This window comes from Excalfactoria chinensis, chromosome 4, assembly GCF_039878825.1.
Source record: "Excalfactoria chinensis isolate bCotChi1 chromosome 4, bCotChi1.hap2, whole genome shotgun sequence".
NCBI lineage: Eukaryota > Metazoa > Chordata > Aves > Galliformes > Phasianidae > Excalfactoria > Excalfactoria chinensis.
The window spans coordinates 59,239,685-59,255,886 of NC_092828.1; the positions used below are offsets into that span (position 1 = coordinate 59,239,685).

General features: G+C 37.9%; 1 protein-coding gene across 1 annotated transcript in view; it reads right to left on the reverse strand.

Annotated features, from left to right (window-relative positions):
• NAA15 (N-alpha-acetyltransferase 15, NatA auxiliary subunit) overlaps positions 1–16,202 on the reverse strand; it is a 33,786-nt gene that overhangs the window by 8,896 nt on the left and 8,688 nt on the right. Inside the window, exons 2-13 of the mRNA XM_072334961.1 lie at positions 11,820–11,904; positions 10,192–10,296; positions 9,337–9,494; positions 8,653–8,787; positions 8,329–8,482; positions 6,871–6,990; positions 6,337–6,432; positions 6,103–6,209; positions 5,621–5,693; positions 3,715–3,884; positions 3,095–3,247; positions 1,000–1,128 (exon numbers count right to left, since the gene is read on the reverse strand). Of these exons, the coding sequence (XP_072191062.1) occupies positions 1,000–1,128; positions 3,095–3,247; positions 3,715–3,884; positions 5,621–5,693; positions 6,103–6,209; positions 6,337–6,432; positions 6,871–6,990; positions 8,329–8,482; positions 8,653–8,787; positions 9,337–9,494; positions 10,192–10,296; positions 11,820–11,904 (1,485 nt within the window). The remainder of the gene's footprint in view (positions 1–999; positions 1,129–3,094; positions 3,248–3,714; positions 3,885–5,620; positions 5,694–6,102; positions 6,210–6,336; positions 6,433–6,870; positions 6,991–8,328; positions 8,483–8,652; positions 8,788–9,336; positions 9,495–10,191; positions 10,297–11,819; positions 11,905–16,202) is intronic.

Below are 16,202 nucleotides of genomic sequence, written 5' to 3' on the forward strand. Positions count from 1 at the left end.
TGTTCTACTGGCTCATTTTTAGGAAGAGCAATATATGATAATTAAATGTAAACACCACTATGGGTTTACATAATGGAAGGAAAAGCACTTCCCAACACTGTTAGTCCTTTCAGACAGTTTTCAGCCAGTCCTCTCCACCAGCACAGTTTTTGGAACACTGTTCTGAAACACTGTTCCACAATTTGTTTCCAAAGCAGCAATAACTCATACTGGACCTAGTACCAATTATAGACAGGCAAAGCATTCTTCTAGTCCCTCCTTCCCCAGCTAGACACAGTTCTTTAAAAGGTTTGTGTGAACAGAACATGGTCTTGGCCACTGCTTGGGAATCACATTTTTGATATCTCATAGGAATTGCTACAAATAAGTTCTGCCAGCAGAGAAGCATCAGTGCTAAAATCTTAAGTGTCTCCCTTTGCAAAGATGCATAGCTTCCTCCTACTCCTTATCTAGGACTTTACACCCTCAGCTGTCTTGTCATGTTAACAGAAGTATCTACCTGAAAAATAAATAAAACATTATATAGTTGTGGTTTGTTTTGTTGTTGTTTTGTTCTGGGAATTTGCACATCTCAAACTTTTTTTGTTTGCTTACCGTCGATCTGCATTTGACATGAAAGTTTTTATCCCTCTGATTTTGGATACAATTTCTACTTTCAGAAGTTTCTATATTTCAAATAGTTTCCCTTGTTATCTGTAGCTTAGTCTTAGTATTTAGTTTCAAAGGAGAAAATCATAGAACAAAATTAATAAGCCTGTTTTTGACAGTTCTCTGTTCTTTCCCAGATCTTTACAATACTTCATATACTCTAATACACTGTTAGCAATCTAATTTTTAAGTGAAAATATCCTTTCTATAAACACTCTGGTATCTAACAAGAAACAAAAATCACTCCAAGTGCTACATGAAGTATACACTTACTGCTCAGAAAGGAAACATATTAGCAATGTAAATCTCAGCTGGTATTTCGCAACCTAGCCAGTTAGACTAGATACATACTCTTTCAATTTCATGGCATTTCTTAAGTGCTTCTCCAAATTTATTCATAGCTTTGTAAGCCTGCGCACATTCTGTCTGAAACCACATGCATTGCATTTCATTCAAGTTCTCTACTGCCGAGGTTCCTTCCTACAAGCAAAAACAGCGTCGTTAAAAAAGATACATCTCAATTAGTTTATCAGTTAAAAGCACAAGTAAAAAGGTCAAAGTAGTGCTAAACTTCACAACGGAGGTCCTCAAAATATTGAAGTTGCTATGGTATAAATTATTCCTTAATATACATTAATATAATCCTTTTGTGCACTTGCACTCCAATACAAGCTTTGCCGCACCACTTTAATTTCTGTGCTCCCACATTTTCACAGCATTATCTGTTTCCTTCAACCACAACACTGCTTCAAGCAATCAGCAAGACAGATTTTGCTTTGTCCATTAATCAGGTCCCCAAAGTAAAGAATACTGTTCCTCTATGTCTCCATTTTCAGAAGAGTCAAACATAAAGTAAACAGCCACATACTGACCACTACTGAACTGTGACAGTTCCTCACCTGGAAGATAGGAACAGCATCCATTCAAGTGCTTTTAATATAGTACGCAAGTATATCACGTCAGTAAAGCAAAGCAATACCAGAAGCGTGGATGATTTCTGATTCAGAGAGGCTTACAATTGCCTTTTTTATCTGATATTTGTGTATACTTGCATAGATCTGTAGAACTGACGTGCCTTTCAAGTTCAGCGCCAGTTTGAGCCATACAGGTTTACTCCAGTCATGCAAAAAAATATATAAAATTAAAAACAAGCTATGTAAGAATGAGCCAAGAACCAAGGCTGGGAACAGGACAGATAATATTCAAATGTAAGAATGCAGAGAATGCTCCAAATGAAAGAGAAAGGCTGTCTTCAAATGAGTCTAATTTGGGCAATGAGAAATCAGAAAAAGACTGCCCAAGTTCCATTTCCAGTATTTTTCATTCAGGACTCATAACATTGTTTTTTTTAAGAAGCTTGCAGTTGGAGCAGTAGAAACAAGATCAAAAGAAGATGAAAATGACCAAAAAGGGCAAAAAATTATATTTTTGAAGCTTCATTCTGGGCAACGACGTGTGCTTTTCTGACATCATCTTGAAGCTGTTTAAGGCATCGAAAGAAGTCAGAAGGACGAGATTCCGAGTAATTCCGCACCTTTTCACCTATTGAGTTTATCTATTTTTTTCTTTAAACTTCATCCGGTGTTTGCCTGCACACCCATCATTTCAAGTAAAGTCCTTTTTTCCCCTCCTAACTGCCCCCGTTCAATCTACCTTACTGCAGGTTTTCCTCACTCTTCAACAAAGAGAAAAATGGGACAAGACATAAACAATAGCGGCAGTACTAAACAAACCTGTTGTTTGATAAAGACATCAAGATATTTGACTTTCATTTTTATAAAACATCAATAGCAAGAGAAATACATTTAAAAAGTAACTAACCTATGAGACATCAAACCTATTAGAATAGTTTACTGCAGGGACAAAAGCTGATGCATGAAATTAAGTAATCCGTACAGTGCAAACATTTCCTGACAACTGACACAGTAAGCAGATGCAAACAAAAAGATACCATGTGCAGCTTCCCTTTATGCCTATTAAACATGGCTCTGGGGATGAAAGTTGATCTGTAAAATGATGACATTTTAGGAAGCCCCTCATCCCACAGCCACACAGATTCTTTTCAAGTATTTCTTATTTATTGGGATGTTTGACTATTCTTAACGTATTATGTGAGAGCATCAATGTAAGCTGCTTCATAATTTCTCTCAATGATTCTACAGAATCAGTATTAAAACCCAAAGGATTTTCAATCTGAAAGGGCATCCTGCATTTTCCCTACTGGGAAAAGAAAAAAAGATCACATGCTTTAACACTGTGTTTTCCCCTAACTTTAAGGAATCATGCTTTGTGATTCAAACCATGACACTGACTACAAGCAAGAAACCACAGTTCATCTGAAACAGAACCTAAGGACTGCAATAACATTAAGTGGAAAGTTAACACAAGACTCCATAAGGGATTAGGTCTATGTTATTCAAAAGAGTTACAGTTAAATGCAACCAACCCTCGTAAATTTTGAGCACATTTCTTCTGCTTCTTTAATGAAGTTTGCTTTCAACATGTATTTTGCACACTTGGAGTTGATAAATCTGTCTGCCGTGTCCAAAGCCTGAGCCTCATCCATCCACCTTGCAGCTTCTTTAATATTTCCAGCATGCTTGAAGAAAAAAAAAAGTATTAGACTCAGTCTAAAGCACCTTGGTTAATCCCATTTTCATGGAACACCGCGTTGTAGCTGAGGAACTATCTTTAAGCAGTTAAGAAAATAAGGGTGTTTATGCACTATCAGGTGGAGAACATTTAAAATAACAACTAAATTTTGTAGTGTGATTTTTTTTAATTCAAAACCTAATAGTAAATTGACAGTGTACATTTGCAGTATGCTTGTCCTGAATTTAAAAAAATGGGCTGATTCATATGGAATGAGAAACCCAACCAGTCCACTAGTAACCTACTCTAAGAACTCACCAAAACTCACCCAAACATTTCCCAGATTCTTTGTGCATCGCTTAATACAGCCTTAGAATTCTGATCTTCCCTCAATAACAATGAAGTGTAAACACGTGAACATTTTTATCAAGCCAAAAGAATAACTACTGATCACCAAGTGTGAGCCAAGCTTACCTTATAGATTTTTGCCTTCACAAGGAAAAGCTCTATCAAAGTGGGAGTACTTTCTATAGCAGCATTTATGTATTCTAGAGCCAGCGATGGCTGCCCAATTTTATCATAATGTTGAGCCAAATAATACTGGACCCAAAGTAAAGTGGTTGGAGGTTCTTCTTTACCGTCATCTACAGTACGAAAAAACGAGTGAGATTTTTTTTTGGTTCATTTTATTCAGATAACATGGCAGAAGAAAAATTCTACATATATAAATGCTGAAGTTAATTCTGCCCCTCTCTCTCTCTCTCTCTCTCTCTCTCTCAGGCTGCCACACCAGATCTGGGTGCACTTCCAAGCTCCAGTTAAGCTCAGTACCTTTTAAGTCTGTTTAGACAAGACTTGAGTACAACCTTCTATTCTCAAGCTGTGATTTTCAGCAAAAGGAAGTCTGAACTGGTGGGGAAGAGCTGCATTTGGATCCAACCAGCCCCTTAATCAGGACAGCCAGATGAGCAGAACTGCACAACGAAAGTTCTCAGTGAATACTGCTTTTGGGTGAAGGATAAAGCATGAAGTCCTGCTGAACACAAGTGCTGCACAGCAGCAACATAAAGCATTTCAGCACTTCTAGAATTTATGTTTTCAGCCCACAAAGTTGAATATTTTCAAATAAAACTGTCAGTTGACGACTTTAAAAAGGCTTTTCTATCTCTACACTTGACAAATTAATTGTCACCTTTCATTTAAGTGCATCCCACAAAAACAGAGCTATTCAAAAGTCAGTTTTGAAAGCTAGAGAGCTTTGCTTGAAGTTTACAGCACTGCTGGAAAAGTTTTTTCTGCTTTATTTTTCTTATGGAGTACAGAACCTTGCACGGGGAAGGGAAAAAAAAGCACAGGAATTCTGGCCCTGTCACAAGGTACGATATAACTTAACAAGCGATTGCATGCATTCATTCACTTTAGGGTGGAAGAGTACAGTTTATTTGAATGAAATTTAGTATCAAAGCAAATATTTAATTGAAAATACAATTATTTGAGGAAATGAGTTATTTTCTCAAATGGAGAAGCATGCATGTTTGAAATGCACAAATTTAGGAAGCTACTGAGTGATCTCCACTACTGTAGCCTGAGCATTAAATTCAATGGAAAAACTTAACCAACTTCTAAAGGAAGCATTATATTATTTCTGCAAAGAGGGAACGACTCATTATAACTTCAGAAAAGATGTATTTAATATTCTTAATTGATGTTGTTATTCACGCTATCTTAACTATTATACTATTATAACCTACCCACTTAGTGAAATTTCAAGACCATCTTTTTGTTGATATTTTATGCAGAAAATCTTTCTTAAATATCTTCTTTTCAATATGGTTATGACAGTGACTAAAGAAACAAAGCTATCAGAGAGGATGCTATGAAGGCTGCATTCTGTGTATATAGAACCATGCCTTGCAACAAAACTCTATTCATAACCTGGAAAAGGATTTCAGTGCCCAGATAACAAGTACACAAAGAAACAAAAGAGCAACCACAGAAGAAACAGCACTTCACCCACAAACACTGAACAGGAAAAAACCCTGCAGATTGTGCTACCAAATTAGCATTGATTCCTTTTGACACTGCTATTACTAAATATAACGTTAGCTTTCAAATTTCAGTTTCCTGGAGAATGAACAATTCAAGACTCGAAAATAAAATACTTAAAACTGCAGGAGAAACGGAAACTGGATATCTGAGTATAGACTTAAAATTAAACCGCTGAAATCCATTTTAAGCGTGGTTGTGATTCTGTTCTGTTTTGGTTAAGAAGGAAAAATGAATCTCAGTTTTCTCATACTTCACTGATTCTCTGCCTCTGAATGGTCACAGTGATTATACCAGGCACAACTTATTTCAAGCCTGACAGTTCAGCACTCACCATTTGGGTTAAATAACCGACAACTTCTTAGGGAGGTTTCATAATCTACCACCAGCTCTTCAATGATTGCCACCTGCACATGCAAGACAGACAAAAAAGAAAAAGATGTGTGCAAGATGCTATTTTGTTTCAGTTTGAGCCACTTGGTAGTCCCTAAACTAGCTATTTTTGGGTAGAGAATTCCACAATAACCTAATATGTTGTACATATGGGAACGTACCCAGACTCAGTTAAAAAAAATAAATAAAAATCGAGCCTCCCTCAATTAAAGCGTATAAAGTTTTTCATAATTAAGTCTTAGTTTTCTACATTTTCTAAATAGGCATAAGGTTATGTATGCTTGTACTTTATTTATCTAGATATACTAGGCCAGATACACAACAGTGCAGACAAGGTTGAAGAAAAAAAAGTTTCTTCTATCTCTCTAGCGCAGAACAACTATTAAAAGACATCATGTAAAAAGTGGGAAAAAAGAATCCTACCTTCTCCTTGTCTTTATATAATGATCGTAAGGTATTGAAGACTGGTGGGCAACCTTTGCTGAAATTCATCCTTAGGAACTTGTCCAGACATTCCTTAAACTTTTCACCTTGAGAGGAAAAAGACCTGTTGATTTTGTTTTACTACACATTACTTTTCAACTATGTACAAGTGCTGTTAGAACATTAGGAAGCACTAGTGTAGATTATTAGCTGCTCAGCAAAACCATTATGTACCTGACAAAAAATTTAATGGTAATCTTCTTGGAACTAGTCCCCTTGGGTATTTAGTCCAGGCCTCTTCATAAATCTTTAGCCTCTCCATCATATTAGCTGGAACAGAATAGAACAAGAATAGAACAGTTTATTTTTTTGTCAGGATGGGAAAGGGCGGAAGGAAGAGAAGGGAAACAATTACATCTGGTTAAAAACAATCAGAATATATAGTAATTAATGAGCATATACTTCCTTATGAACATTAGTTTTCATATATAGTACTACGTGATTTCAAGTAGTAAGTACCACTAAATCCCCTATCCTACACTGTTAATAATCTTATAGAAAGCTTCTTATCTTAACTATTGTTCTCATGCCACTTCCAAAACCTGTATTACCTACAACACAAGATTAAGATAACAGTAAAAGAAAAACTAGAAATTAAACTGTTCTATAAGTAATTCTTCTCTTTCCACAATGCTCACTGAGATGACTGCTGTTTGATGATGTTGTTGCTGTTACAACTTCCTTACTACAAACACGTCAAATCATTACCTGGTTTAAGTGCCTTTTCTAGGCCCTTGTAGTAGGCCCAGTTTTCAGGATTCCTTTCTTGCAATCCTTTGTAGACATCAACAGCTTCTTCAAGTCTTCCAAGCTGAAGCAGGAGTTCTCCTGTGTAAAACACAAGAAATTTTAATTATGGTAACAGGAGATTGAAGCAGTGTAAACCCAATAACTCCACAGTGAAAAGACAGATAATCCTCAACTCCAAGCAGATTCTAACTTCTAAGGAAAAGAAGATAATGGGTGTATCACAAACCAGCAGACAGAAACTTTTACTTTGAAAAATTCACACACTTAAAGTAAGATTCTGTGATTCAGCCACCATTTCCTCTTGAAACTTACTTGAAAATTTAATTGTAAAAGCAAGATGCACGTGTTTTTCCTCACTGGTTATTTTAAGCACAGTTTTTAGTATAGAAGGGAATGAGAAGTAGTACATGGCATTTCACGTGTACTGAGCTGCAGATAAAAGAATGGCTTTTCAGACTGGTACCTAATAGAATTTCAGTATTTTAAATCAAGACACTGCATTCAAGAGTACTGAATCCTCAAGATTACGCAAGCAAGTCCTCTTTCAGTGATCATTCAATACACGATACAGTCATTAAAAGTAAGCTCTAGATTTTGATATATATTACATCTTCCCCAGTGCTGGAGATGGAACATAATTCAATTTCCCATTTGTCAATGAAAATCTGTGTTTTGCAATAATGGGAGGCACTAGAATATCGTACACAAGGGGTGAAACAGCATCATTCTACACTAAGGTCCTTGTCCTGTTTCAAGAGAAAAACAAAGAAGTCAAATTTCAGTGAGGTCTATGAATGAACAGTAACTTGGCAAGTTGGAATTTTTACTTAAAACAGTGAGAGGAGGACCACACAGTATCAAGCAGAAGAGACAAAGCTGAAAGAATCCAACTTCTGCATTTCACTATTGGAATTTCAGAATAATATACAGTATTATATTGTTTGGTTGTTACATGCTAGATTACATTGGATTGCTCTAGAGATTCCCACACACTGCAAGAGTGACTGAGGAAAATCAAGAGCCTTCTACTTGGCCTAAGATTATTTCGTCCCTTCAGCATGTGGCCAGTCAGGACTCGCATTAAATCCTAGAGCAGCATGGATCTAGCTATGCTATGCAGACAGAATTTTAGCTCATCAATTCAGAATTATCTATCTGAAACTCTCATCAGCTCCAGAGTTTCAGAACAGTATGCCTACACTGCTGATGATTTGTCTACTTGGGAGAGACACACAACAGGCACAGCACAGCTGCAAGACAGGTTGTCACTAACCACAACAGAGTTTTAAAAACCTAATATAAGAATAAACTAAGAATTTGTTTTTAAATTTAAATTCCAAAAGATGAAAAAAGATGACAGCACAGGCATTCCATTGAATAACCATGCATTCAAACGCATCTTTGAGTAGCAATTACCTTTAGTTTCTTCAACAGCCAGTTTATCACAGATTTGTTTTTCATAGGTACAAAGATGCTCCAAAGCTTCTTTATGTAGTCCTGCCTCCCGGAGGACTTGATTTTGGTATAGCAGCAGCTCACTGTACTCGTAGTCCACTTTATCAGGTGATGTCTACATAGGAAAGATGCATGAGAAAGCTCAGCTTTCCAGAACTCATTTGGGATTTAACTCATTTGACTAAAATAACAGCATACATAAAGTTTTCATATCGTGAAGGGAAACAGTGTTTCCTTTTTGGCTGAAGAAGCAATTCAAACAGGAATTACATGACTTCCTCTTACCTGCTGAGTCTTCCTAAATTCCTCTAAAATTTTTGCTGCCATTTCATAGTCTTCCAACAGATGGTAAGCAATAGCATAGCCAATCCATGATGCTCGTTGTGCAGGTCGGAGCTGAAGCAACTGATATCTTGTTTCCTGCAAAAGAGCAGCTATTCATTTTCTTGTCTATATTCTGATGATGATTCTTAATTTCCTAGGTAACACTGTTCCCATACTTAGCAAATGGCATTAAAATTTACTTTTCCATATGGAAGAAGTTTTTCCTGAACCAAAGGAAACAAACTTCAAGGCATTATAATTGCCTTGCTCAAATTAAAAAAATAATACAAATAATAACTCAGTAATAATTCAAATAATGCCATGAGAAGACTGAGGATTATCTATAGCTGGATTACACAGCATTGGAGGAAGGTTTGGCAAACAACCCTGCAAGTAAGATGAAAAAAGAATAATCTGAGATTCATAAAGAATAATCTGAACGCATTAGAGAAATTGCTCAGTAGTCTAACTTATTTTCACAAAATATTGAGTAAAATCTTTTAAATGCTGGATTTCATTAAAAAAAAAACAAACAACAACAACAAAAAGAAACCAAACACATTTACATTAAGTGCCATGAAACAATTTGCAACCTTTACTGCAATTCCCTAGAAGCTGATAATACATGTAAGTATGTATGCTTACCCTGTAACCTTCAAGATCCCTCATTTGAATCTGTAGCAGAGAAAGATCTCTCAAGATTTGAAGATTGTCTTTGTCCCATTTCAGTGCATTTCTATAGCATTTGATAGCTTCATCATACTTCTTGTCCGACCTCTGAAGAAGACCATAGACATGCCAACCTGGAAAACTCTGTTAAGGATTCTACTGAACTTGAGCAGGTAGAAAACAGATCTAACATGGCAGTGGTTGGTAAAAAGCAGCTGGTAAAAAAGATCCAAAGCCATTTTATAAACAGTGTTGTTACAATCATTATGTTCTTTTCCTCTGCTGTACAAAGCAGACTGAAAATATAAAACTGGTGACCAGTTACATGGATAGAGTGCCTCTAATATGTTGTAAACTCTACTACCTTTCATGTACGGAGGGAAGAAATTGCAGTAGGATCTCTGAGAAAGATCATCAAGCATACTTAAATTCACTTTTGAGTAAGGGCTTGATTAGTCAGCCATGCGCTTCCTGCATTCTAGGTGTATGACAAGTTCTTATCAATGTAACAGCAACTACTAATGCTTCAAAAGCAAATCACTTGCTTAAAGGACCAGTTCAGCCCCTGACAAATTTAGGGTCACAGTCTAACGATAAAAACAAGTATATACAACACAAGCTATAGTAACTTTTAATTTAACTCTGCCTGCAAGGATAACTGCAAAGTAACAGCCTATTGGATAATCTAAACTAAGCATTCTTAGATATTGGACACACTTTCAAATTCTACTTGGAAGCATAACTACTGGCTCTTGTTGCAACTCCACAGATCGAGGAGCTAAAGACAAGACTTCCCCATTCATAAGAAAAGATCTCTTTCCAAAAGGATACAGACATGACTCTTCAAGTCATTCCTTAGGCCTCTGCGCACCAGCTCATAAGCTTCCTCTTTCTTCCCTAGACAGTTTAATGTTAGTCCTTTCATTGCCAAGGTTTCTGAAAACACATAAAGATGGAACAAGTATCAGCAATTCAGTTCTCTAAGATTTTCAACTGAATATAATACCTCTATAGCATAACTGGAATTTCAGACTCAATTATCAGCATGAAGATACTGTGTTTTTTCCATGGGGAAAATTAAACTAGCAGATTATTGAGTATCATAGATGACAATAAGTTATACTCACTAGTTTCATCCAAAGCAAAGAAGCTGCCTATTTGCAAGACAATAGAAACTTTCTGCCCTACAAGCACTTTGGGAAGATACTAATTTAAACCACTCAAGCTCATTCACAACACTTGGAGACTTCTACACATCCATCCATGCCAACCTAGTTCACAAAGAAAATTTTCGAAGAAAGAAAGACACAACTCAGCAGTAACAATACAATAAGGAACAAACCATTTTTCCTTCTCTTCCAAAGAGACTATTCCTTCAGAAGTAATGAGAGAGAGTAAACAGAGCTGAGAGATACTTACTGTTCATAGAATGACCTGGGTTTGAAAAGAACCTAAAAAGTCATCTACTTTCAACCACCCTGCTACATGCAGGGTCACCAACCAATAGACCAGGCTGCCCAGAGCCACATCCAGCCTGGCCTTGAACAACTCCAGGGATGGGGCGTCCACAACCTCCTTGGGCAACCTCTTTCAGTGCATCACCACCCTCTGTGTGAAAAACTTCCTCCTAATATCTAATCTAATCCTCCCCTGTCTCAGATAAAAATCACACCCCTTGTATTATCCACTCTCATAAAAAGCTATTCCCCCTCCTGTTTATATGCTCCCTTCAAGTACTGGAAGGCCACAATGAGGTCTCCCAAGAGCCTTATCTTTCTAAGCCAAACAATCTCAGTTTCCTCAACCTTTCTTCATAGGAGAGGTGCTCCAGCCCTCTGATCATCTTGGCAGCCCTCCTCCAGACTCACTCCAAGAGCTCATTCCTGTGCTGGGGGCCCCAGACCTGGACGCAGTACTCCAGATGGAACCTCATAAGAGCAGAGTAGAGGGGGACAATCACCTCCCTCTCCCCGATGACCACTCCTCTTTTAATGCAGCCCACAACACAGTTGGCCCTTCGGGCTGCAAGCACACACTGCCATTTGCTGTTCACCACTATTCAATCCCTTCCTATTGCCTTGCACTTCTTCCTGCACATCAGTGAATAATAATTTCCCCTGATAAGTGAATTCAACATTACATACTTGCATTAGGAAGCTTGCATCATGACTATTAAGACTTCCCACATAAAGAATGGTAAGCCATGACTACAGGTAAGATCAGACTTTAAAACCACAAACCTTACCAGCCATGACTGTTTGTCATTGTGTGGGCTTCTGGATGATTTTCTTTTACTACTTCAAGAAAATCTGCTTAAGGGCAAATCATCAACAATAAGGCACTATGTAAACTTTTAAAGCTCACTGTATAATAACTTACTGTTGACCATAAGAGAATAATTGCCAGTTTCATTTTCTGTGTGGGGAAATAAAGCGAGCATGTGCCATTTGAAAACTTACCTCCATGTTCTGCAAACTTCGGGTTAGAAAGGATCTGCTTACAAAACTTCAGCCCATTTCTATACTGCTTATGTTCATAACACCGCTGTTGAAAAAGAACACAGCACGGTTATTCAAAATATTCAGGGTGAAAGTATATTCCTCTGAAATGAACCATAAGTGAAGACAGGACCCCTAGAAAAACATACTAATGTTTTATTAAGCCCTTTTAACCTTCCTATAATTAAAAATTTCCCCACGCCCAGATAAACTAATACGTTCTGGTGAGAACACAAATTTAAACATGTATCTGAAGATAGCTTTTAATACAGCATTCTCTCAGATAAGATGCCACAGGAGAGATGTAACATAGCTGAGATAGGAGAGATTCAACCTTCCCGTATGCAAACCTTATTTAATAACAAAACTTGGTAAGCATTCAACTCATTGTAGCTCAATCACCTTTTACATAAAGGCTAAGAGCATCCCCAGCAACCACAGAGGCTGTGAAAACAAGTCAGTGGGTCTTGGTTGAAGCCATCTCTGAAAGCGATGTCTTATAATAATCTGAACACCACACAGATCTGAGGTACACCCAGGCTCTCCAAACTAATGCACACTAACATTACCTTGCCACACTGAGAACTCTGATGTAGAAAAATTATGCAATTTTGCAGTCCCCACAGTAGTACTACAACTCTGTATACCCTGACAACTCAGACCTTGAATCTGGTGTCACATTCCAAGTTCACAAGTGCCAATCACATTTCTTTACAAGGCTGGAAGCGCTCAACACAGAAGATCTGTTGATAAGCAGCAATCACTCCGTCACTCAGATCACATGAATTGAAGCCTGCCTGAGACATACTGCAGCACAATGAGGATCTATACACTAAAGAAGTACAGAAGAATACTTTGTTGCTCCTCTGTTTACATGTTAGGTGTTTAGAACAAGTGAAAAACTATGAAAAACCAGAAGAGTAGCAACAGTTCTCTGCGCAGCAATATGTAAGTTCTGTGGTACCAGTGCCTGGAACTGCCTTAGTGTTACAACAAATACACATGTAACTGACTCAGAAAACTTACAATAAATTACTTTGGCAATAAGCTTTCAGATCAACAGGTCTGAGCTGAACAACCGACAGTCTGTGAGGGCCAGAACCGCTCCCTCCAGAGCTGCAATGCTTGATTTCATTATTCCTGTACACAACTATGCTTCTTATCTGAACAATATTTCACAGTGTTTATGGAATAAGCAGCTAACAATCTCAGCAAGCAAAACCACTATGAAGCATGCTATTAAATGTACTAATATTTTGGATTGCCAAGAATGGAATAATTACTGATTCTTAGTGGTTTTATTGGCAAAGATACTTGTCCACACTGAAGCCAAGTAAACCCAAAAATTAATGAATGGGTGTTGGTTCTATGTTGATAATTAAGATGGTTAAGAAATCTGAGCTCTGCTTGCAAACGGAAGTTCTCCAAAAGAAACCAACATAAACTAAGATTACACACTGCATACAGTCCAAATGTTATCCAAACAAATACAATAAAAGCAGATTTTCCATCTTCCTTTCAGCAACCCATGTTGTATTCCAAATATTCTTCTTAAGAATTTGCACTCCATCCATACAAATGGACATAATATTTGTTAAACTTTACTATGCTGCATCAGGGAAGGTGCAGGCAGCGTGTTAGGAAAAGGTTCTTCAACAGAAGATGGTCTGGCCCTGGAACAAGCTCTACATGGCAGCTGTCAGGAATTCAGAAAGCACGTGAACAATGCTCCCAGACAAAGGGTTTGATTATTGGGTGGTCCTCTGCGGAGCCAAGAGTTGGACTCAATGATTCTTTTGTGGGTCCCATTCAACTCGGGATGTTCTCTGATTTTATGATGCTATACGAAGTGAAGGACAGCTCTTAGCTGAAAAGAAAAAACACCTGAGGAACTCTACATGGCCAAAAAGCTTCTGAGCAGTTCCACAGACTGAACTTTGGTAACATCCGACTTTGCTATCATCAATCAATTGCATCGATCCTTCTAAAACGGGATGCCAAAGATGAAATGGATTCAAGACCTGTACAGAAATCCACTCATTCCAGGTATGTGCTTTTTTCATTCTCAAAATTCTGTTGCTTTAGCTGTTGCATTCATTAAAGTCAGTTTAAAATACATTGCAGCTACTTCTTTCACAAAAGTGCTTTAGTGTTTACATACACGAGGTATCAACAGTTATTTTACCTATAGAAACTACCAAGAACTAAGCACCCATTTAAGCATACATTACTATTTCTACACATCAGCAGCAAGGGCTTTGAGTTCATTCCTTACGTGAAAAGAATTTCCTGTATCCTTTCAGCTAATCGTGTATTTTTCCCTGTGCTTTCCCTTTAGTTCCCATTTTCCCATGGCGACACTTGATGTATTTGTTGTGTAACAAAAAACTTCTCACAATATTCGACAAAGATTTTCATTATTCCATGGACTGAAGTTCTTCCTCAGAAGAGATCATCACTATGACTTACTAGAAAATTCTTCCATCTTTTGAAATCTGGGGACATTAGAACAAAACCACATCAATCTTTACACACTTTTGTATCTCACAAGCTTCTGCAAACAGCATCTTGATTTAAAATATTAAAAAAAAAAAAAAAAGCTAAAGGACAAACATACTCCTCATTTTTCTGTTTTATTTTACAGAGCTCCCCAGCAGAACATGACGAGCAGACCCATTTCCATTACTAAGAGAAGAGACCTGGAGCTAACATGTTTACTTGCGCAATTAACAAGGCCTGAAGTGCACTGCAATACACTCTAAAACTGAGTCTTTACTGAAAACACGGCTGCACTGGCTGTGAAATGACAACCACTCAACTCCAGTTTTGTTAAAGCCAACAATTCGCTTGTGTGTGACTCATTTCATTATGCAAGATGATGGTGATGCAGAAAGTGGCACACGGCATGAACAAACTTCTGGAATCAGCTTCAGTCTCTTCCTTCTGTCAGTTCACAGCCTGTGCCAGTCTCTAAACAGAAAGCAGGGGAGGAAGAAGCACTGCTGTAAACACCGACACGACCACTTCCAGTCATTTATGTAAACACTATGAATTTCTTGGGTTTCATTTGACTGTAATGCCAATGTCCCAACTTGAGTATAAGAGTACAGAAACATGCATTGCTTGAGCACAGCCCCAGCTCCTGCAGCCACTGGAAGGTCTTTCAGAAAAAAGCCCTAGTGGCTCCTGTTTTACCATCTCTGGAGACAGGGGTGTTAAACAAAGCAAGAGCAAAAGTTCTCTACTTCTTTACAGAAGTTCTAACAACACTCCTGCTAAAGATATCATTTTTCCTCACAGCACTCTAAGCTGGCTACAAAAACACTTCAGTAAGAACATACTACACCACCTGTACATAAGTCTAAGTGAGCTAGACCTGAGAGACTTCAGGTAAGACAAAGCTCAAGAAATAAAACTTTTTAAGAGTGACACGAACGTTATGGGGATGCTTTAAAACAAACAGCATAACCACTTCAGTGTCTCTGATTTAAGTCACTTTGGCATCAGGAGGGCTGCTGCTTAGTGCCCCATCTTCTCTTCCAAAGTAAAATGGAAACACCAACAATCAACATCGAGCGGTTTGGGGTTTTTTGTTTTGTTTTTTAAATGAAAAAGCTCTATTAAGTGGCTGCATTACTTTCAATGTACCAAAGAGCCATACAGCCAAAATATCAGGCTGAAGACTGAAGTCAAGGCTCTTGCTTCCCCTGCTGGTTAAAAGGGTCATGGGACAGGACAACGGCTCAGAATATACCCATGTAAGGTTACTTTCCCTATCACCAAAGGCAGAAAAAAGTTGGCAGGACAAACCACCTTGCAAAGGAATATGAAGGGTTAGATAAGAGGAAATCTGCACAGGCATTTTAAGTGAAAAAAACACTGCAAAAACAAACAAACCAACCACCTGACTGATTATTATTTACACCTTTTAGATATGACCTGCTTTTAAAAAACTGGCCAAGTCGCTTTGATCAACAACTTCTCACAGCTGACAGCACAATAGCATCAAGCCTTTTTTCTTCCCTTTGAAAATCACCCATCATAAAAGTTGCCGCCTAGGCACCCTCCCTTTCGCTCCCACTTAGGTGGGTGGGGAAGCAGTAAAACCTGCCACAAAGTGGTGCAGCTACCGGAACACCAGAACATGTCTCCATGCATGTCACAAGTAGCGCTCCAGGGCTGTGTGATTTGCTTTAAGTACAGCTGTTCAGATGCCAGCTATGAGCATGAAATCTTATCTCTAAGCAGTCTCATTTCATGTAGTCCAACAACCAGCCTTTCGCCTTGAAGTTTAAGGAGAGTCAGCCTAAATAAAGCTACAAGTGAGAGAGAAGGAAACCATGA